At 59.8% G+C, this 27,380-nt stretch overlaps 4 protein-coding genes across 12 annotated transcripts in view; 2 read left to right on the top strand and 2 right to left on the bottom strand.

The window, feature by feature from the left end:
- The window catches only part of OGDH (oxoglutarate dehydrogenase), a 20,113-nt gene extending 7,623 nt beyond the window's left edge, over positions 1-12,490 (bottom strand). Inside the window, exons 1-5 of one of the 5 annotated variants that reach the window (XM_042886875.1) lie at positions 12,409-12,490; positions 9,592-9,840; positions 4,854-5,042; positions 2,978-3,068; positions 322-366 (exon numbers count right to left, since the gene is read on the bottom strand). In XM_042886875.1, the coding sequence (XP_042742809.1) occupies positions 322-366; positions 2,978-3,068; positions 4,854-5,042; positions 9,592-9,813 (547 nt within the window). In that variant the 5' untranslated portion in view covers positions 9,814-9,840; positions 12,409-12,490. Of the gene's footprint in view, positions 1-321; positions 367-2,745; positions 2,849-2,977; positions 3,069-4,853; positions 5,043-9,591; positions 9,841-9,931; positions 10,091-12,408 lie in introns of those variants that run through there. The other 4 variants (XM_042886873.1, XM_042886874.1, XM_042886877.1 and 1 more) reach the window with 4 other exon arrangements.
- A 1,605-nt stretch (positions 12,491-14,095) lies between these two features.
- LOC122188520 (interleukin-1 beta-like) lies at positions 14,096-15,844 on the top strand. 2 transcript variants are annotated; one of them, XM_042886890.1, is made up of 6 exons: positions 14,096-14,405; positions 14,488-14,536; positions 14,618-14,795; positions 14,876-15,046; positions 15,138-15,283; positions 15,371-15,844. In XM_042886890.1, the coding sequence occupies exons 1-6, from the start codon at positions 14,212-14,214 to the stop codon at positions 15,581-15,583; spliced, it is 951 nt and encodes a 316-aa protein (XP_042742824.1). In that variant the 5' UTR covers positions 14,096-14,211; the 3' UTR covers positions 15,584-15,844. The 2 variants fall into 2 exon arrangements, with proteins under 2 accessions (XP_042742824.1, XP_042742823.1); XM_042886889.1 differs by having other exon boundaries at positions 14,488-14,795.
- A 504-nt stretch (positions 15,845-16,348) lies between these two features.
- On the top strand, positions 16,349-23,952 carry CKAP2L (cytoskeleton associated protein 2 like). Its single transcript, XM_042886880.1, has 9 exons — positions 16,349-16,392; positions 17,725-17,791; positions 18,479-18,545; positions 18,877-19,967; positions 20,390-20,591; positions 21,145-21,300; positions 21,685-21,748; positions 22,671-22,821; positions 22,907-23,952. The coding sequence occupies exons 1-9, from the start codon at positions 16,374-16,376 to the stop codon at positions 23,130-23,132; spliced, it is 2,043 nt and encodes a 680-aa protein (XP_042742814.1). The 5' UTR covers positions 16,349-16,373; the 3' UTR covers positions 23,133-23,952.
- Positions 23,934-27,380, bottom strand: part of LOC122188517 (cytosolic purine 5'-nucleotidase-like) — a 3,957-nt gene continuing 510 nt past the window's right edge. Inside the window, exons 3-17 of one of the 4 annotated variants that reach the window (XM_042886882.1) lie at positions 27,206-27,323; positions 27,028-27,123; positions 26,825-26,916; positions 26,681-26,738; positions 26,485-26,578; positions 26,324-26,377; positions 26,158-26,241; positions 26,013-26,054; positions 25,818-25,925; positions 25,675-25,741; positions 25,016-25,186; positions 24,864-24,915; positions 24,711-24,771; positions 24,451-24,627; positions 23,934-24,366 (exon numbers count right to left, since the gene is read on the bottom strand). In XM_042886882.1, coding sequence (XP_042742816.1) covers positions 24,196-24,366; positions 24,451-24,627; positions 24,711-24,771; positions 24,864-24,915; positions 25,016-25,186; positions 25,675-25,741; positions 25,818-25,925; positions 26,013-26,054; positions 26,158-26,241; positions 26,324-26,377; positions 26,485-26,578; positions 26,681-26,738; positions 26,825-26,916; positions 27,028-27,123; positions 27,206-27,323 — 1,445 coding nt within the window. In that variant the 3' untranslated portion in view covers positions 23,934-24,195. Of the gene's footprint in view, positions 24,367-24,450; positions 24,628-24,710; positions 24,772-24,863; positions 24,916-25,015; positions 25,187-25,674; positions 25,742-25,817; positions 25,926-26,012; positions 26,055-26,157; positions 26,242-26,323; positions 26,378-26,484; positions 26,579-26,680; positions 26,739-26,824; positions 26,917-27,023; positions 27,124-27,205; positions 27,324-27,380 lie in introns of those variants that run through there. The other 3 variants (XM_042886885.1, XM_042886883.1, XM_042886884.1) reach the window with 3 other exon arrangements.

The following is a 27,380-nucleotide window of genomic DNA, read 5'->3' as shown; positions in this document are numbered from 1 at the left end:
GGGGGGGGGGGGTGTCGGCCGCAGGTGGGGGAGGGAGGAGAGGAGAGAGGAGGGCAGGGGGACAAAAGCGGCACAAAACCCAAAATGAGCACGGAGGAGGTTTGAGCGCAAGAACCAAGCAGCAATTAACACCGAGCGCGCGACAACGAGGTTACAACGAAAGGCAACGGAGCGATAGGTGTGTGCACATCAGAGGGCCCCAGTGCTGCTACGGGGAGCGCTCCAACTCGGGGTGAAGCATCGCCGACCGCGCGCCAAAGGGCCCAGAATAACCTATGGAGAGTCCTGTGCTGCACGGGGTTGGGGCTGCGGGGTGCGTACCTCCCACTGTTAGCACTCTCAGTCGCTCCTTGAACACTGCGAGGTCTGGGGTGGGCGGGGGGTGCAGAGGGAGAAGATAGAGAGACGCAGTCAGAGTTAGTAAAGGAAAAAAACCGCGAGGAGAACAGCCATGGAAAAACACGAGTCTAAAAAAATGACACAGAAAACAATTCAGAGTGGGAAGCGCTGGAGGCAAGGAGGGGTGGGGTGGGGGGAGGATGGCTGCGCTACGTGGCAAAGGGGTCCTGGTGGCAAATGTGCTGGGGAGGGAGGGAGGGGGCATCAGACACTGGGCAGCAGTTGGGCTGCATGGGTTGAGGTCTCCTCTGGTGCGCAGCGCCTCAGCTGCAGGCTGCAGAACGGCCCCAAGGGGAGCAGAGGCTTTGTGGGCACAGCTGGTGCCTGCCAAAGGCTCCTTCTGTGACAGACCGACAGCGGGAGCGCTCCATCACCCAGGCAGGAACCGGGCTGGGCACAGTGAGGGGTTCCCTGCATGGGATGCTGCACTCCTGCACTAAGCCAGAGGTCGCCCTGCCGTACCCACAGACAACTTCCAAAGCCAGCAGCGGGGAGCTGCTGGACAAAAGGCAGCTGAGACAAAAGCTCAGCTTCAGAGACGAGGCACGCAGCTCCTCAGATGTGCCCACTCAGAGCAGAAGCTGCTCGCAGCGCAGCTCACGGCGCGACAGCTGACCTTTAAGGATTTCAATGCACAGAAATAGGAAACAAAAGATTGTTTCCAGGGCAAGTCTAACAAACACTCCTCTTATTAACTGCTCTGCAAATTAACTGCAGCCCAAGTGTTAGGAAAGACTCTTTCCAAGCTAAAAGCCAGCAGGATTTGCTTAGAAACTGGCTTTCTCTACAAACAACAGGGCTACAGTGGATCTTCGGCACTGGCCAGAAAATCTGCCCTTGTCCTCCTGACAGCCCCCAGCCATGAGGCCGGGCTGCAGGCAGGCAATATCCTGGAGCACTGAGCCATGGGATCCCAGCGTGGTTGGACTGGAAGGGACCTCAGGCTGCCAGGGCTGCATCCACAGCCTCGGGCACCTCCAGGGCTGGGGCACCCATGGCTCTGGGCAGCAGCAACAGCCTCTGGTGGAAGGATTTTCCCCTCACCCTGACCTACACCTGCAGCACGCCGGCTGCAGCCCCCCACCATCCCCCTTCAAACCCATCTCTCTCCATGCCAGATGTGCTGCAGCCCCTCACAGCACCGCCTCTCCAACCACCTCCCGCAGCCCCTCTTGGGCTGCCAGTGGGAAACATCACCCCTCAGTGCCACAGGGACCTGGGATGTGACACGGTGTGCATCCTGCCCCGTGCAGCTCATCCACTGCCCCCTCTGTGAGGACAGCGCGGCGTGGGGAAGCTCCCACGTGGGAAGGCAGCTCTGCTGGCTCGGCAGCGATGAGGCCGTTGCCAATTAAGGAAGAAGTGCTGCATGGAGCCATGTGGGATTGCTGCTGGGCTGGGCTTGGCTGCACACTGCAAGCAGGAGATGGCAGCTCTCCTCCCAGCCGCCGCGTCTCCGCGCTGCCCTGCTCAGCACGAGCAGTTTTATTTCAGGATCCACGGGATGAGGTTTTGCAGCTGGTTCTCCTGAAGGGACACGCGGCCTCCTGCACTCACACATGGCTGCGGCAGCCGATGCAACCCAGCCCTGGTGCAAACCATCAGCTGGTAGCAGCGGCACGGCTCGCTCCCTGCTCTCATTATGCACTCCTGCTAATTAAATCGACACTGGGAGCCACGGAGCCAAGTCTCAGTGAGAACACTGCAAAGCCCTGACGGCAACCACCCGGCTGCGGCCCAGGGGTCAGGGCTGACCCAGGCAATGCAGCACCCAGCCACGCAGGGAGCATCCTGAGGACCGCTCCTCCATCCCATCCCTGCAGCACGATGCTCGGTGCGGTCGCCCACCCACCCATCAGACAGACAGACACACAGACAGAATTCAGATCGGCAGCTGTGCGAGGTTAGTGATCATCGCTGCGCTCTACTCTAGGTTAGGAGCATGCCTTGCAGCAAAGGGCCGGCCCTGAGGCAGCGGCGGGGTGAAGGAGCTTGCTGCTGCTGTGCTGGGAGCACGGTGCCTTAGGGCTTCGCCCCCCTGTGTGCCACTCACGCATGCATCCCTCGCTCCAAAGCAGGGGAACTTCCACCCCTACCCAGGTGGGAGAGCATCCCAGGGCTTCCTTGGCACAAGGGCAGAGCTCAGGGCTCAGCGTGGGGAGCGGCGACGGCCAGGGGGGGGCAGAGCTGCTCCGCCGCCGCTGCGCTCCCCAAACTGATCTGCAGCCATCGTTAGCGAGGAAACTCCAGACCTTTCCCCTGCACTGGTGAAGCGCTCTACCTACAAAGCTGTGAGAGAGAGAGGAGCTCAAGCAATGCAGCACTGACTGCTCTCAAAGCCCTCACCCAGTTTGTCTGTGGATGTGATAATATCGGCTGGAACGGATGAGTCCAGATCCGCATCCAGGATGCCCAGGGGGTCGAGTTGTGCTACATGATGCCCTCGAATCTATGAAATGGGCCGGGAACGGAGGGGAGAACAGGTACCAAGAGGGAGAGGGGAGAGGGAGAAAAACAAAAGAGGGGAGGGGTAAAAAAGTTAAATTACATTCGAATTAATTTGCAGAGTAATTCTCACCGACGTTTGGAGAAACAGTTACAGGCGCATCATCAAAATTTACACAACTAATGCCGAGAGGATCGAGCTTTGCAATGTGATGGCCCCTGACCTGGAAGCAACAATACAGATTAGTCATTAAGATGAACTCATTGAAGAGATGTTCCTTAAAATAATAACCAAAACAACACAACCTCATGCAGGTTCCCTCCTCACGTCACCCGCAGAGCCGGCCAGGAGGGTCCCAGCCCCACTCCGTGGCTCTGAAGCCTGGAGCAGCTCCTAGCACAGAACTGGGAAGGGCAGCACTGCACCACTGCCCCCCACTTACCTGTGCCTCCCCACAGAGCTCAGCAGCCAGAGCTGCTCTCTTCAGCCTGAAAGTCCTCCTTGCTGCCCCTGGCACCGCTGAGACTTTCCTTCCCACACTCACTGATGTCCAGTGCTTACTGCTTTTCTTTTTAGTCCACACTGCTCTTGTTTTGAACACTCATGGCTTTGATTTCCAGTACTCAGGGCTGCCCTCCGGATCCATGATGCCCACACGAGTTGTGTTAAGGGCTGCCCCAAAATGGATGAAAAGGGAATGAAGGGCTATCCCGAATCTCAGGGCCAGCAGTTCCAGGGCTCAGTGGCCGCAGTGCCCTCCCACGTTGGGTTCCTCCATCCACAGCTCAGCTCGGGTACAGCGGGAACAAGGAGGGGGTCTTCTCCCGTGCTTTTCTTCCTCTTTCTTCCACCCTCCCCCCCACAGAACCCCAAGACAGCAGTGGCAGCAGTCCCACCACGCGGGTGCCACGGCCTCCTCCGCCGCAGGGATGCAGAGGCAGATTGTTTTCCCCAGTCCTAACAAGACCACGGTGGTCATTTAAAGGAAATAATGAGCTGGGCTCCCAAGCACTGCCACAGGGGAGGAACAGACCGGTGCTGGTGCCACCAGGAGCCAGCACAGGGCAGGACACCTCTCGCCTTTCCTTACAGGGCCTCTCCAGCTCGATCTGGTTTGGGAAATTAATTGCCTGCTGGTTAAATAGGTCACATACCACAGGTGGGGCTGCCGGCACTCACCCACCTGCACGCCTCCCCGCCTGGAACCTCCCCACTACGGCTGCAGCTTTCTCAATCCACGTCGGAGAAAGCAGGTCAAGAGCAACAACCCCTCAGCACGGCTGCTGCGGAGGCTGAGACAGCAGAGAGAGCGCAGAGGGCTTTGTGTGCACATCGCTGCTTTGGAGGTGCCTGCCTCCAACAGCGCAGCATTCGGAAGCCAGCAGGACAAGGAGCCAGCAATAGCTGCCGTGCTATCAGCACAGTGCAGGGAGCTCACAAACAGCCCAGCAGGAGCAGTGCAGTGCCCCAGAGGTGAGCACAGCTGGGCAAACCAACAGGGAAAGAACGATGGAAAGAATGATGGCCACAGGAATGCATCTCAGTGTTCTCCTGAGCTGAAACACCAGCCCTGAGTGCGTGCTGCAGAGGTTTCCTTTCTGCTAGGAACTCATTTCTCCCCAGAGGTTGATTTTGGCAGCGTGGCTCTGAGCTTCAGTGTGGCAGCACCACGGCCCTCATCCATTTGCAAAGAGCAAAGCAATGTTTCCTGAAGTGCTGTCAATCCTCTCCTTCAAAGCACGGGAAGCAGCACGGCTGTCCTATGCTACTCCTGAGCAAGAGGAGGTGGAGGCAGAGCCTGGAGCTCCCATGCAGCACTCACACCCAACCCACCCACCTGGGAACGGCCCCATCCCTGCTGCTCCTGGCCTGGGCTGAGAGCAAACCACGCTGCAGCAATGGCCCTGGTGGGGTGGCAGTGGCTTTAAGCTTCCTACTGTCCAGCAGTGTTACACGGCAGTGGAGCTGCTGGGACAATGTGGTCGCCGGTGCAACGCTGTGTTCTTACCTGATATGCCCTGATAAGAGATTGCACTGCCAGATGGTCTTCCACCAGCTTGTCTACATTGGGCTGTGCCTGAACCAGGAACTGTGCTTGGGACAGCGTGGAAAGGCTGGAGCTCAGCGGAGGGGGGCTTTGGTAAGCAGTGCCTGGAGCTGCTCCGGCGTTGGCGTTGCGAAAGAAGATGTCCCATGACTGGAGGGAAAAAAAGGCACAGATCAGCAGGTGCAACCAAACGTCCCCAGTGCAAAGCTCCTGGCGTGGAGCAGCCAGGATGGAGACGGGAGCCCACAGGTACCCTGCTGCCTGCCTAGGGAAAACACAACCAGGTGCAGGAGCGGAAGGAAAAGTCCTTTTTGTAGCGTGCACCAAAACCACGGGGGTGACTCTGCCCCAAGCGCTTTGATTTGGACTTTTAGAGACCGCTGACAAAAAGGTGAAGCTGCACGCAGATGAAGGATTCAAGCTCTTTCAGGTTATGCAGCCCTCTGCTTCCCACCCAGGTCTCCCCCTCACTTTCCCCCACCTCCCAGCACTGCTGATGCCCCACGTCCCACCCAGCCCCACCACGCTGCCCCACGGCGGCAGCAGCACTGCTGCTCTCAGCCCCTCACCAGGGCTTGGAGGGCCCAACTCCCAGCACAGGGCACCCTCCACTCATGGGTTTTCTTTACTGTTCCTTTCCAATCCCTTTCTCATTCATTTCTCATTCCTTTCCCTTTCCCACCCCCTTCCTTTCCCCTTCCCCTTCCTATTCCCTTCCTCTCCCTTTCTTATTCTCTTCCTTTCCCTTTCCCCTTCCATCCCCCTTCTTTTTCCACCCCTTCCCATTCCCTTTCTTTACCCTTTGTATTCTTTTCCCTTTACTGTTCTTTCCCACTTCCTTTCACCCTCCTATTCCTCTTCCTTTCCCATTCCCATTCCCCTCCTACCCCATTCTGTTCTCCCCCAGGCCCAGCCAACACATCCCACAGCCACCTAGACACCCACAACCACAGAGATGAGCGCAGACACCAGCTCTTCTGCTTGCGACAGAATACAGGTGAGGGTGGCCAAATCACAGCTAACAGAGACTTCAGTGTGGGGCTGGGGCAGAAGGTGGGTTTTCCCCCTGGTACCTGGAACCAGGAGCTGCAGCCTAACCTTTGCAGGCAGCTCCGGGCACACAGCAGTGATCCAGCCTGCATGCCCCAGCTATTTCCAGCCTCCCCAACTCACACGGACGCCCAGCACGTGGTTGCACAGAGTGAACAGATTTAGAAGCAGGTCACGCTGGAGGAACATAAATAAAATCTGGAAAAACCTGGAGCTGTAACTGATATCCATGCAGCTGATTTCCCTCGACGGCAAGAATAATAAAGAAACAAACTAAACAAACTAAACCCAGCACCTGACCGTGCTGCCATTGTTTCCTGCTGAGGGGGGAGGGCTGCCTGCAGCTCCCAAAGCGATGCCACCATCCTGTCCCCTCCTGCCCTAAGCTGCTGCCTCCAATTCTGGCTGCTGCAGAGCAGGACTGAGACTCACCGCTCTGTTTTTCCAGTCCATTACCCAGCCTTCACCGTCCAAAGACGTGCAAGGGAATGCAGCAGCTGCTCCCAACGAGGGGGAGAGAGATGGAGGTTTGCTCTCTGCTGCCAGCAGGGCTGGCCCCCACATGGCTCCCAGCATCCTGCATTGCCCTGCGAACGCCGCTGCGTCGCCCCACGGCCAAGCCTTGATGCAAGAAGACTTCAGAGCTCACACACTGAACCAGGCTCATCTTCCATCCACCCTTGAGGCTTTTGAGGATGGTGCAAGGATTCCTGGGTTGAAGCAGCCTGGGATGGCTCCTGCAGGGCACACTTTGCACCCCAGCACCAAATGCAGCACGAGAAAGGAATTATGGTGATGAGCACAGGGGTGTGGAGCAGCACAGCCCTACTGCTTCCCCACTGCTGAGGGTCAGCGGAAGATGGGGCACAGCAGGACCAAGTGGGGCACTGCAGGAGGAATGGGACTAAGCAGCAGCACCCCAAAACCACACATCTTTTCCTTCCCCGCAGTCACTTTTCACCTGGAATCACACCCAAACCTCTGCACCCGGGGAGCTGCTGCCTTCGTGACCTCAAACCTTTGCCTCTCGCACTTTGCTTCAGGTCTGAAAGGAAAAGCTCAGCTGTGAGCTCTCCAAGCAGGGCGCGGTGCAGCGCAATCAGACTTTCACTGAACGCCTCATTGCCCAACGTCATGGCAGGGCTGCAGGCCAGGCCCCCAGTGAAAGCAAAACGCAGGAAGAATGAGGGCAGGCCAAGGCCTGCTAAAGGCATGGGGAACCACGGACCACCCTGCTCAACAGACTGCTCTGGGGCGTGCTCTGAAGCAGACATAAGCTCTGCAGCAGCCACACAACCACCAGGGACAGCCAGGACCTCATCGGGGCACGCGCTTGGGAAGGCTGAAGTAGCACTGATATCAGCAAGAGCCACAAAGAAAGGGTTGTTTGGGCCCAAAAGAAGAGCCAGGAAACTACAGGACTGCAATTCCCGGGGAAGGAATGGGACTGGTCCTCCCAGAAACTCTGACAGACCAAACATCGCAGGCGACGGGAAAAGCCGGTGCCAGTTTACCAAAGGCAAGTCGTGCCAGACCAGCCCTTCTCCAACAAGATAACGGTGTCCCTCCACAGGGGGAGAGCCCTGGGTGCTCCCTGCCTGCACTTGTGCACAGCATGTGATGCTGTTCCCAAAGCCTTTCCTGAACACATCGATCCGGCACCGGCAGAAGGAGCAGACCACACCGAGCACTGCCTGGTGGGCAGGGGCAAAGCTGGACCCACATCAGCGTGGATGTGTTCATGGGCTGCTGGATGACCCTTCCATACTCCAGCCCTACAGCAAGCAGTATGTCACCACTCCTTCTGGGAGCAGCAATGGGAAGGGGCCGGCAGCAGGAAGGCTCCCAGCAGCCACCAGCATTGGGAACAATTCCCCCCCCACCCTCACCTCCTCCCTCCCCAGCTGAGCTCCTGTTTGCTCATCTTACTGCAGCAAAGCTCTCTAATGGGAAACTGGAATTCAGATGAAGGCCAGAAAGAGGAAAAAAGCTTAAAATAATTAAACAAACAAAACAAAAAAAACCCTCCTTCCTCAAATGAGACGAGTGCATGAACACATTCTGCAGTCACAGCAATCAATCCGGATGGAGGAAGTGAGCTTGCCCTGCGCGGCGCCCGGAGGCACGCAGGGATGGGATGGGATGGCAGGGAGGTTTCTGGTGAGCCAAGCTCAAAAATCCCAGCTCCTCCCCGGGACAGGCGTGGGGTTTCTGCTATCTGCAGAGATAAGCTGGGGCTGCTGGGTTCGGACGCCGCACCCTCCCTGCTATCAGCTCGGGACACGCCGGTGCCTCCCTGGCAGCACAGTTTCCCTCTGAGGTCCTGGGGCAAGGTATGAAGTCCCCAAGGGGATCCGACGACCTCGTGCCAGGGGATTTATGCAGGGATCGGCAGCACAGCAGCATGGCGCGGCTGCGGCTGGAAGCATCTCCAGGCCCCTCAGATCCCATCCGGATCCCAGCTGGCACCCAGAGCTGGTTTGGAGATGTCCTGCAGCCACAGGTCCCCTCAGCATCCACACAGCATGCAGGGCTGACCCAAACCAGCAGCACGGGCCCCGTGGCTGCTGCAAGGGATCCCAATGGCAGCACCAAAACACAATGGGATTCACCCAGGGCAGAGACAGGGCAAAGCCACGGAGCAAAGCCACAGAGCCACGTTTGTACACAAGTGATGGCAAAGCGCACTGCAAACCTCGGTCAGTGGGACTGAGCTGCAGCCCCAGGGCTCCTGAGATGCTCAGAAATGCTCTAAGCAACACTCAGCCTGCAGACTGGCACAGGGCCCTGGGCGCACCGCTGGCTGCGGGAGAAGGGAACACAGTGAATTGGGTGATGAGAACTAGGCTTTGACCCTGCCTTAGGGCTTCTGTAGCAGCAAGCAGCCTACAGGCTGTGGTTTGGACACGTGGGGTCAATGCCTCTGAAAACAGCTCACTGCTGACACAAGAGCATGAGATTCCTTCCACATCCCCTGAGCCCTGTGCGATAGCTGCACGCTGCTCCACAGCTGCTGAATGAGAACTGCCCTGGGAGCACCGCCAGAATATGCATGAAACCCTCCTACAAATGATGTGGGTAACGCTGAAACTCGTTCCCTGCAGTCACACTTCCTTTGTGAAACGCTGGGGGAAAAACACCGTGGGGTTCTCAGAAATCCCCCGGCCATCCAGGAGCAAACCCCGCAGCCCTGCCTCGTGCTGCAGTGATGCACCAACACACCGCTGTGCCCAACTGCCAGCCCCGCTCAGCAGCACTCTGCAGGGCACAGCAAACAGGAGGTGAGGTGTGAGGAGCACCCTCTCCCTCCTCACCCCCAGAATGAACCCTCCTGAGGAGCAGTAAGGGCCAGAAAGCAGACACCATGTGGAGCTCAGCAGGGCAGATTCCCTCTGAGGCCATTCCTTGTATCCACGTGTGATCCAGGATGCGGAGAACTCCGTGCTGGCCGCATGCAAAGCGCAGGGTGGTTGCTCTCGAGAGGAGAAGCTTCTGGTGTAGCTGCCGCTTTCAGGAGAAGCGCAGTGGGACGGACATCCACAGCCAGCTGAATCCTCCTGGGATACCTGCACTTACCTGCGCCCACACAGAAGCGGAGGCCACGCACACACAGAAGCGGAGGCCGTATCCCGGAGAGCTCGCTCCTTACCTTATGTACACTTTTGGGATTTTCCAGCCACGCATAGTACATTTCCTCCACATAGTTTGAACTAGTCCCGCTCAGAAAGGGCTCGGCAGCCACCGGCGTGCTGTAGCACCGGATGGGGTGAAACGTCCTGGGTGCTGCCGGCCTCTGTTGGGAAATTGTCTTAACAGTCTGAGAGGCCGTCAGCGGCCTCAGCTTTGCTGCACAAGTCCTTAAGTTAAACATGTTTGTCCGACAGCCTCACACGAGTTCCTGTTGGAATAGAAACGAGAGGAGCTTTAGGAACGGGACAAGGCAGCGGAGCTCCCTCACCCCAACACGAGGTTCAGGAGCGAGCGACCACCTTTGTCCGGGCGGCGCCCACCCCGCACAGCAGCCCGCAGCTTCACACCGCTTCATTTCCCATTCCCAACGCACTCAGCTGATGCAATGCAAGAGAGGAACAGAGAACTCCTCCCTGCAAGGAGCTGCCTGTGCCCTGCTCACACTGAGCCGCAGGCAGCAGAGCCCCGTGCCCATGGCGCACACTGAGACACCGTCGCATGGAATGAGAGCCCAGCACAGAAACGCTGGCTGCAGGAGCACGGCCGGTGCTGGGAGCTCCAGAATGCCACCCAAACGGGTGCCAAACCAGCCCAGAGCGGTGCTAGCAACTTGATTTATTTCTAACCAGCTGGGTTTTACTGCTGAATGCTGCACTGCCCTGTGCTCAGCTGACCCTGTCCTGTCAGGACACAGGAAAACACCCTCTGTGGGGTTTGCATAAGAGCTTTCTTCTTTGCTCCCCTTCCTACTACGAGGACCATGGCCGTGAGCAGAGCAAAGCGGCTCTTCCTCGACCCATTCTTGCTGCATTACTCACCCTGCCTCTGGCCTCCATCCATCTGACAAGGGCCGGGCTGGGGCAGCCCGCAGTGGGTCTCAGGGCAGCAGTGGGGGGACGGGGCTGTCCCCTACCGGTGGGGCACCTGCACGGTATTTGGGGCTGTGAATGCAGTGAGAGATCAGAGGTGACCGCAGCCCACCTTCAGTCACGGGGCACTGGGAAGAAGTGACTGCAGGAAGAGCTCTCCTGACGCCAGAACCACCTCCTCTCTCCCACGGCCCACTCAGACATGGGTTCCCAGGCAGACCCCTTCATCTCTTCCCCACTAACGCTGCCGACGAAGGCCAACAACACAGCCCTGGGGAACGAGCTGCGATAAGATCTCCTTGGGCTGCACTGACATGTAGGACGGTGCCACCTGGCCCTGTGCCTGCCCAGGGCCGTCACGGGGCTGGAGGTGACCCCACAGCAGCAAACCAAGCTTCCCAGCACTCTGGGGCTGGACTTGATGATCTTTAAGGTCTTTTTCAACCTGAGCAGTTCAGTGATTCTACAATGGGAGGGGAACGTGGTCCCCTTACTGCTGTGTCACCAGCTGGGCTTCCCTATTTGCTTTGCTGTTTCAGTTTTCGTCCCCCAGCACTGCAGCAGCTCCAACTCCCCCCTCTAAGCTCAGGATTTTGGTGCAGTGTTTGGGTCGATGCTTCCAGACCTCCTGAGAGCTGCAGCTGCAAGCAGGGGATGGCAGCACAGCATTCCTGGGCCTTGACTCATGGCAGGTATTAAGGGCAGAGATCTTTGCTCCACAGAGTTGCCCGGGAGCAGAAGCAGAGATTCACCACCCCAACGTTTAAACCACAAAATGTGTGGGGAGAGTTCTGAGCCGACCGAACCGTGTGGGAAAAAAAGCACTGGGACAAAAGCATCAGCAGCAGTGTCCAATTTCAGCTCTGCCAGTCGGCAGCATCTCAGCACTGCAAAACAGAGGTGTTACTGATGGGGGTCAGCCCCAAACGGGAGAACTGCAGGGAGCTGAGGGCAGCGGGGCATAAACACAGCACACAGACACGGGCTGCTGTGGGACAGCAGCGGATCCACGGCCGCACTGCCAGCTCCTGCAAAGGTCAAACGCCAGGAATGCTCCCGCAGACCAAGGGCTGCTACGGGTGAGGGCGCAAAGCAGATTAAGGGCCTAAATGTGACCTCTGAAGCCAGAGCCACCGTGACCTGCTGCAAGAGAAGGTTAACTGGGAAACGCTTTGGGGTTTTAATCCTTAAAATCAAACGGCCACGGAAAGGATAACAATTAAACTCAGCTGGATCAGAGGGAAAGCCAGGCTGCCGGCTGCCGCACCGGCCCAGCTCTGTTTCCACCACCTGCGGGGTGTGAACGGGGCCGGCGGAGCGGCGCAGGCCCTGTCTGGGCCGGGTCACGGCACAGCACGGCGCCCGCCTGTCCCTCAGCCAGCAGAACGGGCCGGGACGGCGGCGCTGCGCCACGGGCGCGGGATCCCGACAGCACCCGCGGCAAAGCGGAGCGCGGGGAACCGAACCGAGGTCCCTTCACCAAGTCAGGGAGCGGCGCCGCTCCCGCATCAGGGCCTCCCGCAAATCCCGACCCGCAAACCTCGCAGCCCCGCTTCCGGTCCCGGGCCCCGCGCCCCCACGTGCGGCAGGTTGGCGGGCCCGGCCCCGCCCCCGCGCCCCGCCCGCCAATCGGCGCCCGCCTCCGCCGCGCGGGCTTCGCGCCCGTAACCACCAATCGGAGCGGCATTAGGCGCGCCGCCACCTCCCCATTGGCCGAATAGTGCTGCCCGTCCCCGAGGCGGCCACGCCCCCTCCCCCGCCCTGAGGCGCCCGGGCGGCGGCGCCAAGGACACGGCGAGCGGCCACCGCCCCCCGCCCCGCCGGACCCGGCCCACCCGGCCCCGTCGCCCCCCACCCGCCTCGGCCCGGTCCGGCCCGACCCCGCCCCGCTGTCCCCGGTCCGGTACCTGCCGGCCCGCCCGTGCTCCCCGCTCACGGCCCCGACTCTGACAGCGGCCCCCAACCGCCGGCTGCCGCCCAGCGTCGCCCCGCCCCTCTCTTACGTCACCGCGTCGCCCCGCCCCACACCAAACCACGCCTCCAATACTAAACCACGCCTCTACAAATAAGCCACGCCCATTGTAAGCTACGCTCCTGGTTGAGCTGTGCCCAGCCGCGCATGCGCGCTGCTCGGAGCTTCCGCAGCCGCGGAGGGGGCGGCAAAGCGGAGGCAGAGCGGGGCGTGGGGCGCGGGGATCCGCGGCACTTCCACCCCCTTCCCCGGGTTGGGGCATCCGGGAGTGCGGGGCTTCCGCCTTCGGGGCGTGCTGTGCGGCGGGACAGCGCCACGTCGTGAGGATGTCTAAAATGGGGACATCTGTCCATAGGGACATCCATCCATAGAGACCTTCACCGCGGTGTGGGGACATCCGCCGTGGGGACAATCTGGCATGGGGTCACCCACCTCGAGGGGCAGCCGCGGGGATATCCACGGTGGAGACACCTGCTGTGGTGTGGGGACATCTGCTGCCATGCAACCACAGGGATCTCCAGTACAGTGGGGCACGTCTGTTATGGGATCATTGCCCACAGGGACACCCACAGTGAGGAAATCCAGCATGGGGACATCCTGGGAACAGAGACGTCCTGGTGGGAGGAGAGATGTGCTCATGGGGTGCATAGACATCCGCGTGTGACATGGCGGCACAGGGACGGGTCCAGGCCTGAGTCACGTCCTGTGGGGTCAGTGACACCACTTGGGAAGTGAGACAGCCGCGGGAAAACACACAGCCACCCCACACATGCACATCCCCGGCCAACGTGGCGCAACCGCGTGGGAGCCGGCAGGGCGGCCGTGGGCATCCTGTAGGACAGCAGTGGGACGTGGGGCCTGGGCGACAGAAAGACCAAGAGGACAGCATCCCAAAGGCAGCAATCAGAGAGTGGGATGTGTGGGGTCCCTGTGGCTGCCGGCAGGAAGCAGAGGAGCTGGGTGGGGAAATGGGACAGTTGGCAGTGCTTGCATCACTGGCCCCTTCTGGGGAATCCGGCCTTGCTGCAGCCCTGACGAGAGCTGCCGTCATCCGGGGCATTGGTGGCCATGGGGCAGCCCCAGTGTGTCAGCCCAGCCAGCACACGAGAGCCAGACCCCAAACATTGCCTCACTCTGTGCACCACAATGGCCCCAAAGCACTGCTCTGCTGGGCCCCATGCTGATCCCAAAGCATCACCCCGCTGGGCCCCACAAGGATCCCAAAGCACCACCCTGCTGGGCCCCACATTCATCCCAAAGCACCGCCCTGCTGGGCCCCACATTCATCCCAAAGCACCGCCCCGCTGGGGCCCCACACCGATCGCAAAGCACAGCCCTGCTGTGTGGTCCACACTGACTCTGAAGTGTGGCCCAACTGAGACCCATGTTGACCCCAAAGCATCATCCTGCAGACACCATGCTGACCCCAAAGCATGGGCGAAAAGCATGCTCTGATCTCTACAATAAGCATGGCTCCATTGCATTCCATATCAACCCCAATTCATGGCCCCACTGCAGCCCATACTGACCCCAAATCATGACACCACTGAGTCTCATACTAACCCCAAAACTTGGCCCCACTAAGCCCCAAAGCACAGGCACAAAGCTCGCTCTGAGATCTGCTGGCAAAGCACGGCCCCGCTGAGCCCCGCAGTGCCCTGCACAACACAGCAGAGGTGGTGCCGATGCCCGCGGCGCTGTGTGCTGCAGATACGAAACTCAGCAACCGTTGCGAAACATGGAAATCCCGCACGGCAGCCGCTTCCTTCCAGCGCTCCTTGAAAACGCGTCGCTCAGCAGCCGAGCTCAGAGCACCCTGAAGGCAGCGGGAGGAGCAGAAGCACAGCACTGCAGCCTGCCTTCACCCTCAGGTTTCACACTGGGCACAGAGATGGCGTTTGTTCCCGACCTGGACGCGCCGGAGAGCAGCAGGTGAGCACTGAGAGGGGCTGGGGGCTCACTGTGGGTCTGAGCTTCACGTGGCCCAAAGCTCACCATTCACTTTGCCTTCCAGCCTCAGCGAGGAGACTTTCTACGGCCCCTCCTGCCTCTGCCTTCAGAAGGTACGGATGGCAGAGTGCGGTGGCTCGGTGGCACGGTGCCCTGGCAGCGCACAGTGCTCAGCCGCAGCCCTCTGCCTGCAGAAGCCTCACCTGGATTCTGAGCACACGGCTGTGGGTGTGCAGGTGTCAGTGAGAAAGGGACGCCGGAGCTTCCGGCAGGCTGCCGTGCTGGTGGTGGCCATGACCAAACTGCTGCGGAGGCCAAAGCACAGGGACTTTGCTGACAGCGACTTGAGCGTGCTCCTGGAGGAGGTTTTTGGTAAGAGCGCGGCGCTGGAGGAGGAGGAGGGATGGTTGCTGGGGTGTTGTTGCCACCTGCTGACCTCCTGTCCCCCACAGAGCCCGTCACCTTCCAGCGGCTGCAGAGCAGCTACGCCGGGGTGCCCGCCTTCCGCTACACCCGCTCGCAGTCCTTTGACATCTTCGACATCAACCAGAAGTGCTTCGTGCTGGAGTCGCCCACACAGCTGGTGGCCTTGCACCTCCAGGGGCCCTCCTCCAGCCAGAAAGGTGAGGGCACCGCATCCTTGTCCCTGCCCTTCCCCCTACCCCTATCCCTACCCCCGCAGCATGCCAGCTGACCCGTCCCTTCTCCCCGCAGTGAGGCTCAACATTGCGCTATATCGGCCCCGAGGCCCACGGGGCAGCGCTGGAGCTGGGCAGACACCAGTGGCACTGGGCATCAAGGGCTACAAGCTCTACATGTCGTGCGTGCTGAGCGGCGCCGAGCCCACGCTGCAGCTGGAGGTGAGCATCCCACGTCCCCATCCCATCCCCACTTCCCCACCCGGCGGCCCCCGCCCCCCACTGAACCTCTCCGGGTCTGCATTGCAGGAAGCCGACGTCACGCGGGACATCGACAGCGCCGAGCTGACCCGCTTCATCTTCTACCGCCTGGACAGCCCGGCCGAGGGCACCACGCGCTTCGAGTCGGCCGCCTTCCCTGGTTGGTTCATCTGCACCTCCCTGCAGCCCCGGCAGCCCGTGGGCATCACCAACCGACCCGACCAGGTCAACGTTGCCACCTACAAGCTGAGCGGGCACTGACTGCCCACCCCAACCCAAACCGGCCCGTTGCTGGTTTCCATGCTGTATGTACCGAGTACAAGCCCTGCTGCCCTGCCACGCTGTTCCACGTGGAATAGCCGCTCTGGGCCCCGTGGGCCCGAGTCACACATTGTTTATGTTTCGTTACCGTCCTGTTGCTTTTAACTTATATTTTTTTACCGTAATTATGATGGATTTTGTTTCACCCCCCCTTCTTGGGGTGAAGGTATTTATTGTGAGATTGGAGAAATAAAAGCTTCCCTGTGGACGCGTGTCTCAGCGTGTGCCTCTGGGGATCGGTGGGGCGGTTCTGGCCGGAGGAGAAGCATTCCCGCAGCAGGCAGCAGAGCAGGACCCGGCGCCCCACACCCAGGCCGCCTCCCGCGGCAAAGACTGGGGCCCGCCGCACCCCTCAGAACCCCCAACGCCCCCCTCTGAGCCCCGTATCTCTCCTTAAGAGCCCCCTCTCAAAGCCCCCCCTCCGCAGCCCCTCTTAGAGACCCCGCACCCCCCCACACCGCACCGACTTCCTCTCACGCCCCTCTCAGTCCCCCGGCGCCGCCGCCCCGCTCCTCTCCACCACACCCGCCTTCTCACACAAACGAATGCGATTGGCGGACGCGTCCTTCCGGCCCCACCCGTGGCTCCGTTGTACCCGCCCCTTCCGCTCGCTTCGCCCAATCGCAGCTCATCGTCTCCGCCCCGCCCCCCTCATCGTTCTTCTCCATTGGGCGGTTTGAAAGAGGCGGAGGCCAATGGGCGTGGGGCGGCGGTTGGGCGGGTTGTGGAGATGGCGGCGGCTGCGCAAGGTGAGTGCTGGGAGCGGGGATCTGAGCCCGGCAGCGGGGCCGGAATCAGACGCGGGGGGTGCGGGGAGCCTGGGCCGGCTGCGGGTCCGAGTCTTTGTGGAGGCGACTTGTGGGGTGACCGCGAAAGGAAGGAGCTGGAAGTAGCGGTCCTTGAGAGCAGCCCTGCAGAGAAGGAGCCGGGGGTGAAAAGCTGAGCGTGAGCCAGCAGTGTGCGACTGCAGCTGGGAAACAAACGGGATCCTGGGCTCCAGCAGAACGGGGGGGTGGCAGCAGGGACAGGGGGGCGATTGTCCCCCTCTGCTCTGCTCCTGTGAGGCCCCATCTGCAGCACTGCGTCCAGGGCTGGAGCCCCCAGGACGAGAAGGACAGGGAGCTGTTGCAGAGGGTCCAGAGGAGCCACAGAGATGAGCAGGGGGCTGGAGCGGCTCCCTTACGAAGACAGGCTGAGGGAGCTGGGCTTGTTCAGCATGGAGAAGAGAAGGCTGCGGGGTGACCTCAGTGCAGCCTGCAGTGCCTGAAGGGAGCCTGCAGGCAGGAGGGGAGTCAGCTCTGTGCAAGGGGAGATGGCAGCAGGACGAGGGGAAACGGTTTGGAGTTGAGGGAGGGCAGATGGAGGTTGGATGTCAGGAGGAAGTTCTTTACTATGAGAGTGGTGAGGTACTGGAACAGCTGCCCAGAGAGGCTGTGATGCCCCGTCCATCCCTGGAGGTGTTCAAGGCCAGGTTGGATGGGGCCCTGGGCAGCCTGGGCTGCTGTGAAATGTGGAGGTTGGTGGCCCTGCGTGTGGTGGGGGGTTGGAGGTTCATGATCCTTGAGGTCCTTTCCAACCCAACCGTTCTGTGATTCTGTGAAATGGGGTTGGGGGCAGTGCTGGGGGCTGCGGAGGCAGGAAGGGATGCGGTGTTGGGGAGCGCTGGGCTGGGCTGGGTGCACCCAGAGCCCCCAGTGGTCACTGAGTTGGGCCTTACTGCCCTGTGTGAAAGCAGAAATAGGGAGAGCGAGTCTTTGGGTGATGTGATAGGGATAGGACGAGGGGGAACGGAGCTGGGATGGGACGGGCAGCCTGGGGAAGCTGTGGCCGCCCCGTTGCTGCTGGTGCTCGTAGGCAGCACCTCCTACAGGCCGTCCCATGGGCCTGCAAAGCTCCGCACGACTGCACCCTGGGCAGCTTGGTGCTGCAAGCATCAAACAGTTCTTGTTCCAGCGGGCTGCGGGCAGCGCCTCGTGTGTGCTGGGGGTCTGGGAGCAGCACTGCGCTCCAGCTGGGAGCTCGGTGATGTGCTCGTCCCCACAGGGCTGCGTGCACCATGTTTTCCTACCGTTTCTTTGCAGAAGAGCGGAGAAGAAAGCTCCAGGAGTACCTGGAGGCCAAAAGGAAGCTGAAATGCCCCAGTACCAAGTAAGTTGAGGTGTGCAGCTGTCTCTGCGTTCTGCCTTGCTGCAGTGCTTGCTAACGAGAGCAGCCTCGGCCCCGTGCCAGCTGTCAGAGCTGAGGCTGGGGCAGCTCCTGCAGTGCCCTGGCGCTGCTCTGCTGTTACTGGCAGCGTCAGAACAGATGTGGTTTGAGTGTTGACGTTTCCTGCTCTTTAATACCACGTCTGCTGGGTGTCTTCTGAATCTCCACGAAGCTTTTTCATCCCAGGCTTTGGGTTTGCAGGACAGCTTTGTTTGCATTACCAGCTTTGTGCAGCAGAAAGCAGTCCAATTTTGAGTGCTGCATTTTAGCAGCCCTTAGCAGTAGGGTAATATTAGGAAGGGACATTTCAGCCCGTTTAGAAGCAGTCAGAGAGAAGCTCATTGCCACAGCTGACCTGTTAAGTGAGCCCCATCACGTCCTGCCCAGCCCCATCAGCTGCAGGAAGCGCTTTGATCTCTTTTCTCGTCAGTGGAAGCTGTGAGTTATGCAACTGTCTTTTGTGTCACTTTTCCATTGCCCCACGGAAGGAAAAGAAATATGACGTGGTTCTTCCTTGACAGCTTCAAAATGCTTCTCATCAGCTCTGGTGGCTGTGGCAACCAGAAGCACTTGGTGTATTTCAGCTTTTCTGGAACAGCTGCTCAGTATTTGGGTAACTTGTTTCTGCAGGACCTATTTAAAGGACCGGACTAATCGCCTGGATCCACTCTTAAAACCAGTTTCTAAACCAGAACATGTAAGTAGAAGAGAACTCTTTTCAGTCTGGTTTTATATCTCATGCTTGAAGTGCTCCCAGGCAGAACGGGGCACGCAAACCAGGACAGTGAGTTCCTGACCTTGGGCAAGCAGTAATCAACGCCCTGCTAAATATCTGGCCCCAAGACAACTAATTAGTTTTCAGAGGAACTTCAGCTGAGAGAATTGTCCTCTGCCCTGGTGCTGGGTGTTACACTGGGCTTGCTTCTCCCTGCAGGGCTCTGTGCACATCCCCTGGGCTGGTGGGGCTGCGGGGTGGGACGGAGCCGAGCTCTGCTCAGGGCCCTGCCTCAGCTTCTTTGTCTCTGCAGCTTGACAGGAACAAGAAGGGTGCAGTCCAAAACGTAGCAAAGGGCACCTGGAAGGATGACAAGCCTGCTGCCAAACCTGCACAGCCAGCTGGGCACGCTGCACTGCGGCAGTCCTCACGTGCATCGCAGAGAGCAGCAGCGATGTGGCCACGGCAGCTGGGGAAGGGCACAGAGCTGCCTGCAGGCCTCGTTCCGAGCACAAACCCCTCTGCGCAGCCCAAAGGGAGGCTCCCAGCTTCTGCCTCTTGTCTGCTAAACCCTGGAAGGCCGGAGAAGAGTGGAAATGGCCAGCCTGTGCCCGGGGCACCTTGCTCCCTGAATGAGGGCCTGCAGGAGTGGCTTAGCTGTGGCAAAGAGAACTTGCCAGCACAAGCAGCTGCAAACCCTGTGCCCAGCAACACTTTTCAGTCTAATGGGAACAGTCTGGGGAAAAAGAGAGCTTTGGCTCATGGGCAGAGCTCAGGCACTGTGTCAAGGACTGTCAAGGGCCCAAAGGACAGAATTAATAGCTGCCAGGCTAAGGAAGTGCTGATTCAGGAGAAATTCAGGAAACCCCTGCCAGCCTCAAAAAGTGCATCCCAAAAACCAAGCGGCACAACTCGGCCGTTGCAACCCCCTCAGTTCCTTGCTAATTCTACGTGTTTGCTACATAAAATGCCAGCTGTAAAACAGGAAAAAAACAATGCAGCAAGGGAACCTGGGGGAAAGCTCGGCACGTCTCTGATGGGAACTCTTAAGCACTCCAACAGAGCTCCTGCAAAGCCCCCGGCCTCCAGCCGGCCCCAGGGCACCACAAGTGGGACCACGAGGACACCAGGCCTGAAGCTGCGCACCACAGGGCAGTGGCAACGACCCACAGTGAAAGGGGGAGCAGACAGGAAGGATGTGAAGGCAGCGCCTTGCGGACACACAGCAGTATCCCGAGCGGGAGTCCCAAAAAAACAGTCTCTTCCCAGCACCTACAGCTCCAGAACTCAAGGAAATCGGGGTGAATTTGGGAGCAGCAGGGAGGTGCGTAAACCAGAGCTGCTGCAGGCGCACGGAGTGCATGCTGGGCGTGTTCCCAAGAGCCCAACACCAGAGGATCGTAGGTGAGTGGCATCGTTGGCTGACTGCTCTCCCACCCAGGGGAAGCAGAGTGAGGCACTGAAGCACATGAGCCAGGTGCAGGCTGCAGGGCCCCAGCTGCAGTCTGAACTGCTGGGATGCTGCAGCACAGAGGGGGGTGAGGATGAAGTTCGGTGTCCTCTGGGTTCCTCGTTTCTGCCACGCGACAACTGCCTGCAGGCAGCAGTGAGTGAGTAGTGTGTGAAGCACAGCCTTGCTGCTTTGTGCTGCCTCTCCCATTTTATCCTCGGGACACTCTGACATTTGGGAGGGTTTGCCTCCCCTGCCTGCCTCGGTTGTGATTCTTAGGGTAGATCTTCCCAAGCAGCTACAAACCCAGAGGGCAGCCGGGCAGCAGGTGCCAGTGGTGTGTGGTGCTGACAGCGATCCCTCGGTCCTTTCCCAGGAGACAGCTGGAGCAGTGGCTGGCCTCCAAGGGCAAGTGCTACAAACGGCCGCCTATGACGCTGCCTCCAAAAAAGCCGATGAAGCAGAAGCCAGCCCACAGGAGCACCGTGCAGGAGGAGCAAAAGCCTGAGAAGCCGGAGCAGCTCTACCTGGCCAGGATCAATGCCCTGCTGACGGAGTGCCTGAAGCTCATCGAGGAGGTGGGGATGGGGAAGGAGCTACGGCCACCAGGCTGCTCTTTTCTTGAAGCAAAGCATTCTTGCTTGGCTTAGGAAAAGTCACCACGCTCAGTTCACCCCTGGAGTTGAGGGCATGCAGTGAGATGCACTGCAAGGAACACGGGTCGATGGCCGCTGTGCAGGCGTCCCTGCGGTCGTCCTGGTGTGCAGCAGTGCATCTTGCAGCAGGGATTCCTGCAGCAGCAGCCCAGGCTGGTTGAACCACTCCAGGATATGTCCCTGGTGGGCCCCACCGCTGGGAATGCCATCTGCTAGCCCAGCTCTGGGTTTGGTGGCCCTGCTGGTGCCTGTGCTGAAGAATCTGTCCCTCGACTTCCCTCTGAAATGCTAGGCTCTTTTTTTTGAGGGAAAATGGAGACAGAAAAACTGTATCATCCATCCAAGGTTATGTAGGAGATTTGTGGAATGTGAGTGCGAGGTGCAGACTTCAGACCACCCTCCTTTTCGCCTGCTGTTTGAGAGGATGTTGGCATGCAGGCCCAGCTCTTCTCCAGCACTTCACCTTGTCTTGCAGGGCGTCCCATCAGAGGAGCTCTCAACAATTCTGTGCCATGAGCCCAGTGCAGAGAAGTGTGCCAAGTTCTGGATCTGCAAAGCCAAGCTGCTTGCCCGCGATGGCCCTTTCGATGTGACAGGGTTGTATGAAGCAGCAGTCTGCGCTGGTGCTGAGGTGAGTAAGGAGCCCTTTGGTTCCTCCTGTGCACCAGCAGGTTGCCCCAAAGCCCTGGAGTTGGATTTTGGGATCAGTTCAGCTGTTGGTGAAAAAGGCCTTTAGAGCTGTAAGTTGTTTCCACAAAACCACTTGAGGCAGTGTATGCACAGGGCAGAGGAGAGCAGGGGGTGCTGTGGGTGAGCTGGCAGCACGTTGGGCCTGGTCTGCACCCACGGTGGGCATCTGCACACAGATCTGGAGAAGGGAAAAGCTGTGGCCATCCGCACTTCCCTGAGGGAGGCAGCAGGAACCTTTTCTCCTTTCTGACCTGTAGTCTTCTTTCCCTGCCTGCCTTGACCTGTGTCCTGATTTTTATTTTATTTATTTATTCATTTCTTGCAGCCACTCCAGGAGCTCAGAGAAGTTGTCCTTGATATTTTGAAGACTGCAGAACAGCCATCAGAGGGTAACACGGGCATGCAGGGGCTGGCTGGCAGGCCGCTGTTCCATGTGCTTTGCAGTCTGTCCCAGCAGCCCGTATCCCTGCTGACTTTGCTGAGGACTGAGCATTGTGAAAGCCCAGAGCCCTCAGCTCAGAAATGGGGCAAAATTCCTGTGGCAGAGCTGAGCCTGGCGCAGCATGCAAGGTGCCCTGGGTTACGTCCAGAGCTCTGCAGTGCTGTAGTTCCCCCTGCAGCTCTCTTCCCTCTCTACAATCCTGCTGCCCTTTTCTACGTCCAAATGAAGGCCATAAGTCACAAGCACTGTCCCCCAGGGGTCCATCTTGGGACTGGTTCTCTTCAACATCTTTATCAGTGCCACAGGCAGTGGGATTTGGTGCACCCTTAGCAGTTTGCAGATGCCACCACACCGAGCGGTGCAGTTGACATAACAGAAGGAAGGGATGCCGTCCAGAGGGACCTGGGCAGGCTTCAAAAGTGGACCTGCATGAACCTAATGAGGTTCAGCAAGCCAAGTGCGAGGTGTTGGGGTGGGACAGTCCTAGGTTTGGTTAGCTTGGGGAAGAGAAGGTGGTGGGGACACCTCACTGTGGCCTTCCTGTCCTTGGAGGGAGCTTACAAGCAGGAGGGAGGCCGGCTTTTCACACAGTCTGACAGTGGTAGGGCAAGGGGGAATGGCTTTAAGCTCAAAGAGGGGAGATTTAGGTTGGGTGATAGGAGAAGATTCTTTACTCGTGGGGTGTTGAGCCGCTGGAACAGATTGTGCGGAGGTTGTGGGTGCCCCATTTCAGGAGGCATTTGAGGTTGGATGCAGCCCTGAGCCGGTGGTTGGCAACCCTGCCCATGGCAGCAGGTTGGAGCTGGGTGATCTTTAAGGCCCCCTGTGACCAAAGCCACTGTGATCTATGACTCCCTCTCTCCTGTCAGGGCAAAAGCCTGAGCAGCGCCTTCTGTGGGAGCCCATGACACCTTGCCCAGGCGAGAGGCAGCAGGCGGCTGTGACCCCGTGCCAAACAGAGCGCGCCCTGAGCAGCCTGCCTGTCTCCTCCATCAAGCTACAAGTGACATCTGTGCCCAGGTGAGGCTGAGCTGCCTCCAGCAAGCGCCCTGTGCCGTTCCCTGTGGGCTTTGCCCCACTCACGCTTCATTTTTCCTCCCTGCAGAGCGAGGGAGCTGCCAGAAGGCCAAGAGCTGAAATTCCTGACGCCGGTGCGGCGCTCACTGCGCATAGAGAGGGCTGGGAGCCGCTACCCGGAGATGCTGAGGGACCACGACCCTGTGGTGTCTTCCCTCAGTGAAATCCTGGATGACGATGAGGAGACTCAGTTCTTTTTCCGGAAAAACAAAGCTTTGCCAGAGGTGGCAGAGATGGAGGTTTTGAGTCTGTAGCCCCAAATGTTGCTGAGGGGATTCCCTGGGGGCTGCTGGCTCAGCCACGCTGCCTTGCACTTACACCGTCTCCTCTCAGATGTAGCTACGCAGGGGTGGCCTTTTTTTAGCCTTTTTCACTGTTTTTAAGTGTTTAAAGCTTTACACTAGAGATGCAGTGTGAGCCGGTGGGGTGCTGAGCAAGGTCTGGGGTTGGAGACGTGGGCTTTGTGCTGTGGGATCAGCCATTGGCTCCACCCCAAAGCACGCCCTGGTTTTTGTGCTGGCCGATGGTTCTGGTCGCTGCAGTGCTCTGGGTGCCTCTCATGGTTTGGGAAGCGACGTCCCAAGGGTTTGCTCCTGAAGAAGGAACACAGCCTGTCTGGAACCCCCTGCTGCCTCCTGCCACCAGGAGAACTGTGCTCAGCATCGAAGCCAGCAGTGCTGTGAGGGCACCCAGAGCCCAGCATGCTGAGGGTTCCCCCCTGTGAGAGGAGCGCGATGGTTTTGCTGTTGCTGAGCACAGAGCAGAGCCCCAGCTTCATCTTCCTGCCCCCAGCAAACAGCTGTCCTGCCCCACGGCTCCTCCCTACCCAGCTTTGGGTGTCTATAGAGGAACCTCAGCTGGCCCAGGAGCTGCAGGACCAGCAGTGCAGGGCTGCCCCAGCCTTGTATGCAGCCACAGCACTTGTCCCAGCTGCTGGCCCAGGCCTTGGAAATTGCCCTTTGCTCCAATCTTCCCTGGTCTTGGGGCAAAGGAAATTTTCTTTTGAAAAAAGAAAATATAATTTATGTCTCTTCTATTACTCTGTGACTCCAATAAAACTTTGGCAGAAGTTAACGTGCCTTTTATAAATAGACAAAGGTAAAGAAGGGGAGAGGCTGGGACTCTTAGCAGGTAAAAGGGTGCAGCCCTAGCCCCAGGCCCTTGTGTTTGGGCACCATCCCCAGAGCGGTTGGAGCTGATGGAGAGCTGCTGGGTACCCTTGTGCCGCCCTGCAGCGGGGGTGCTGTGCTGCCATCAGCCCCAGGGCAGCACCCAGTGTGTGCTGGGACCAGCCCTGCTGAACGGGCAGCTGTGGGCTCAGGCCTCGCCGTCCTCTTCCTCCCCTCCTCTGGAGTTCCAGGGGAGCCCCAGGTCCTGAGACAGATGGAGTGGCTCCTGCTGGCTGCGCCGCTCCAGCTGCAGCTCCGGGGCTGCGCTTCCCTCTCCGGCGTCCACAGGGCCGTGTTCCACCGTTGACTCGTGGGCCATCTGCGGGGAGGGAGCGGGGTTGGCACCTGGCTCCCGATGGACTTGGGGGCGGGGAGGGAAACTGAGGCACGGGGTCAGTAGTACCAGGACAGAGGGCGCCCGGAAGAGGTAACTGAAGGGGTAGTAGAGGAAGTTGAGGAAGGAGGCTGCGTAGAGGTCAGCGTAGCGCATCAGCTGGCTGGCAAACAGGGTCTGGCGTGAGCCGCAGCGGAAGAGGCTGCCCATCTTCCCGTAGCACATGTCCATCTCGTGCGTGACTTTCTGCGGGCACAGCGGGGCGCTCAGGGCACCGCTATCCCACACCGGGCTGCTCCGAGGGAAGGGGACGGCGGTCCTGCCGCCACCTGGATGTGACGTTTGATGGAGCTGATGTCCGGGCGCTCGCTGCTGCCGCTGTCCAGATGCCTGCGGTGGAGCGGGGGGCTCACAAGGGCCCTTTGTGTCCCATCCCCCCCCCCTCACCCACGGGCAGGGACCCCAGGGTGGTGCCCACTCACTGGTACAGCTCCGCCAAAAACAGATCCAGGCTGCGCAGCTCCTCAAACAGCTCTGCCAGGGCAAAGCTCCGGCTCAGCGCCAGCACCGCAGCCACCCCTGGGGCTGGCAGGGGGGTCCTGCAGGGAGGGGAGGCACGGCTGGGGCTGCTCACCGCTCTTCTCCGTCCACACCTGCAGCTCACGGGCCAACTCGGGCACCACCAGGAAGGTGCGCCAGCCCTGCCGCTTCTTGGACTTGAGGATGTCCCCGAAGATGTGGTCCCCCATGTACAGTATGTCCTTGCCCTTCACGCCCAGCAGGTCGCACACCAAGTCTGAGGAGCCTGGGACAACAGGATGGCATGATGTGGGGTCACTGTGTCACCGCATCCCCCTGTCACTGCACCCCTCTGTCACTGCATCCCTGTGCCACTGCATCCCGGTGCCACCATATCTGTGTCACTGCAACCCCATGTCAGTGCATCCCTGTGCCACTGCGTCCCAGTGTCACTGCATCCCTGTGTTAGTGCACTCCTCTGTCACTGCATCCCCCCGTTACTGCACCTCTCTGCACCCCAGTGCCACCGCATCCCTGTGTCACTGCATCCCAGTGCCACCGTGTCCCCATGCCACTGCATCCCTCTATTACTGCAATCCTCTGTCACTGAATCCCTGCGCCACTGTATCTCTCTGTCACCATCCCAGTGTCACCATGTCCCAGTGCCACTACACCCTACTGCCACCACATCCCTGTGCCACTGCATCCCCGTATCAGTGCATCCCTGTGCCACCACGTCCCTCCACCACTGTTGTCACCCAGCCACGCGCTCACCACCAGAGTAGACAGCACAGTGCTGGAGGGGCCCCGTGTAGGTCCCAACACGCAGCTTCCCCGTGTCCTGTGAGCACAGAGCACCCCATGGTGTCACTGCACCCCATGGCTGGTGGGGGGATGCATGGTGCCCCGGTCCCCACCGTGTTGACTTGGCGCAGGACGGTGCCCTCGGCAAAGAAGAGAGGCTTGCGGGTGTCCACCACGATGAGATCGAAGTAGGAGCGCCAGGGCCGTGGGGGGGTCCCGGTCTGCTTGGAAGGGGGAGGGAAAGTGACACAGGGATGGAGTCACGTTGGGTGGGGGCACCCCCAGCCCCAGCACGGCTGTCCCCTTACCTTGTCCGCATCACTGAAGTCAAACAGGTAGGACATGATGGCCTGCAATGACACGTGGTGTCAGCTGGGAGGGCAGTGGGGTTGTGGGGGTCACCCCGAGCTCTGCCCCCCCCCCCCCCCCCCAAGCAGCAGTGCCACCACTCACATCGGTGTAATTGTAGTCACTGTTAGTGGCCAGGAACACCTTCCCCACCTCCCTCATGCGGCTCAGCAGCAGTGGCACACGGGGCTGCGGGGCACAGTGAGAGCAGTGGGGGGGCACACGGGGACTGAAGGGGCTGGGGGCCTGGGGGGGGCTCGCAGACACTCACATCCTTCACCACGTATTTCTCCAGGTTCTCCAACGTCTTCTCCTTCAGGCAGCCCTGCAGGGGGGGATGGGTGGTGAGGAGGTGGCAGAAGGTTGCAGTTTCCCCCCCACCCCCAAACCTGCTGGGGCCACGGGGTCCCCCAGCGCTGCCCACAGCCCCACCGAGAGATGCACTTGGTCCATGGCCTCACGCACGTCCTGGAACATGCTGCGGAAGGACATGAAGAGGTTCCCGTGCCTGTAGCCGGTATCGCAGCTAAAAATGGGCAGAAAAACAGGGGGTGAAGGTGCTGCGCAGCGGGGGGATCCCTGGACCCCCCCCCCCATTCCTGAAAACAAACCCCCACGTCCCGCTCACCTGATGTATCTGGGGCAGTTGGAGAAGAAGTCCACCAGACAGGCATAGAGGTGGGTCTCTGCCGTGGGAGGGGGCTGTGAGGGGGAGCAGCACCCCAAAAAACGGGGGGAGGTCTGGAGCTGGGGGGAGCAGAGCACAGCTCACCCGTGAGGTTGAAGAGGGTGTTGAGGATATGGAAGCGCTTCATGTCGTCCCGCTGGATGAACTTGTTGGGGTAGTAGTGCAGGATCTCAGCCCTGCAGAGGGGGCACGGGGCCGCTCAGCCGCTCCAACCCAAACCCCAACGCTACCAAGGGACCCCCAACTCCCCCCCCCCCCTCCCCCAAATACAAGAAATACACACAGACCCCCGGAGGAAACGGAAGCCGTGGGCGCAGACCAGCAGGTTGCCATGCGAGTCCACCTTCAGCAGGTTCCCATAGAGGGCGTCGAACACCAGCCCCCTGCGGGACCGCGAGCAGGGCAGCGGGCTTGCAATGCGTGTGCGCCGCCCGACCCCCAACCCCAGACCCCCCCAGCACTCACCGAGTGGGGAAGGTGGGGTCGTATTTGTAGGCCAGGATCTCGGAGGGGTACCCGATGGACACCAGGTGCTCCAGCAGCAGCCTGAAGCCCAACTCCTCATAGGCGGGCGATTTGTACACTGCAGAGCCCAGGGGCCATGTGGGTTTGGGACTGGGGGTCTCAGCCCCTCTCCCCC

This window comes from Lagopus leucura, unplaced genomic scaffold (genome assembly GCF_019238085.1).
Source record: "Lagopus leucura isolate 7727_CA_CO unplaced genomic scaffold, USGS_WTPT01 Super-Scaffold_100065, whole genome shotgun sequence".
NCBI lineage: Eukaryota > Metazoa > Chordata > Aves > Galliformes > Phasianidae > Lagopus > Lagopus leucura.
The sequence above is the reverse complement of the archived record's forward strand: the minus strand, read 5'-3'. Positions and strand labels throughout refer to the sequence as shown.

Coding starts and splice junctions, on each gene's coding strand:
- CKAP2L (XM_042886880.1), top strand. Junction 17,792..18,478: donor CTGAAATGCCCCAGTACCAA/GTAAGTTGAGGT, acceptor TTGTTTCTGCAG/GACCTATTTAAAGGACCGGA. Junction 18,546..18,876: donor CAGTTTCTAAACCAGAACAT/GTAAGTAGAAGA, acceptor TTGTCTCTGCAG/CTTGACAGGAACAAGAAGGG.
- LOC122188520 (XM_042886889.1), top strand. CDS start 14,212: ATGGAAATCCCGCACGGCAGCCGCTTCCTTCCAGCGCTCCTTGAAAAC. Junction 14,796..14,875: donor GCTCCTGGAGGAGGTTTTTG/GTAAGAGCGCGG, acceptor TGTCCCCCACAG/AGCCCGTCACCTTCCAGCGG. Junction 15,284..15,370: donor AGCCCACGCTGCAGCTGGAG/GTGAGCATCCCA, acceptor TCTGCATTGCAG/GAAGCCGACGTCACGCGGGA.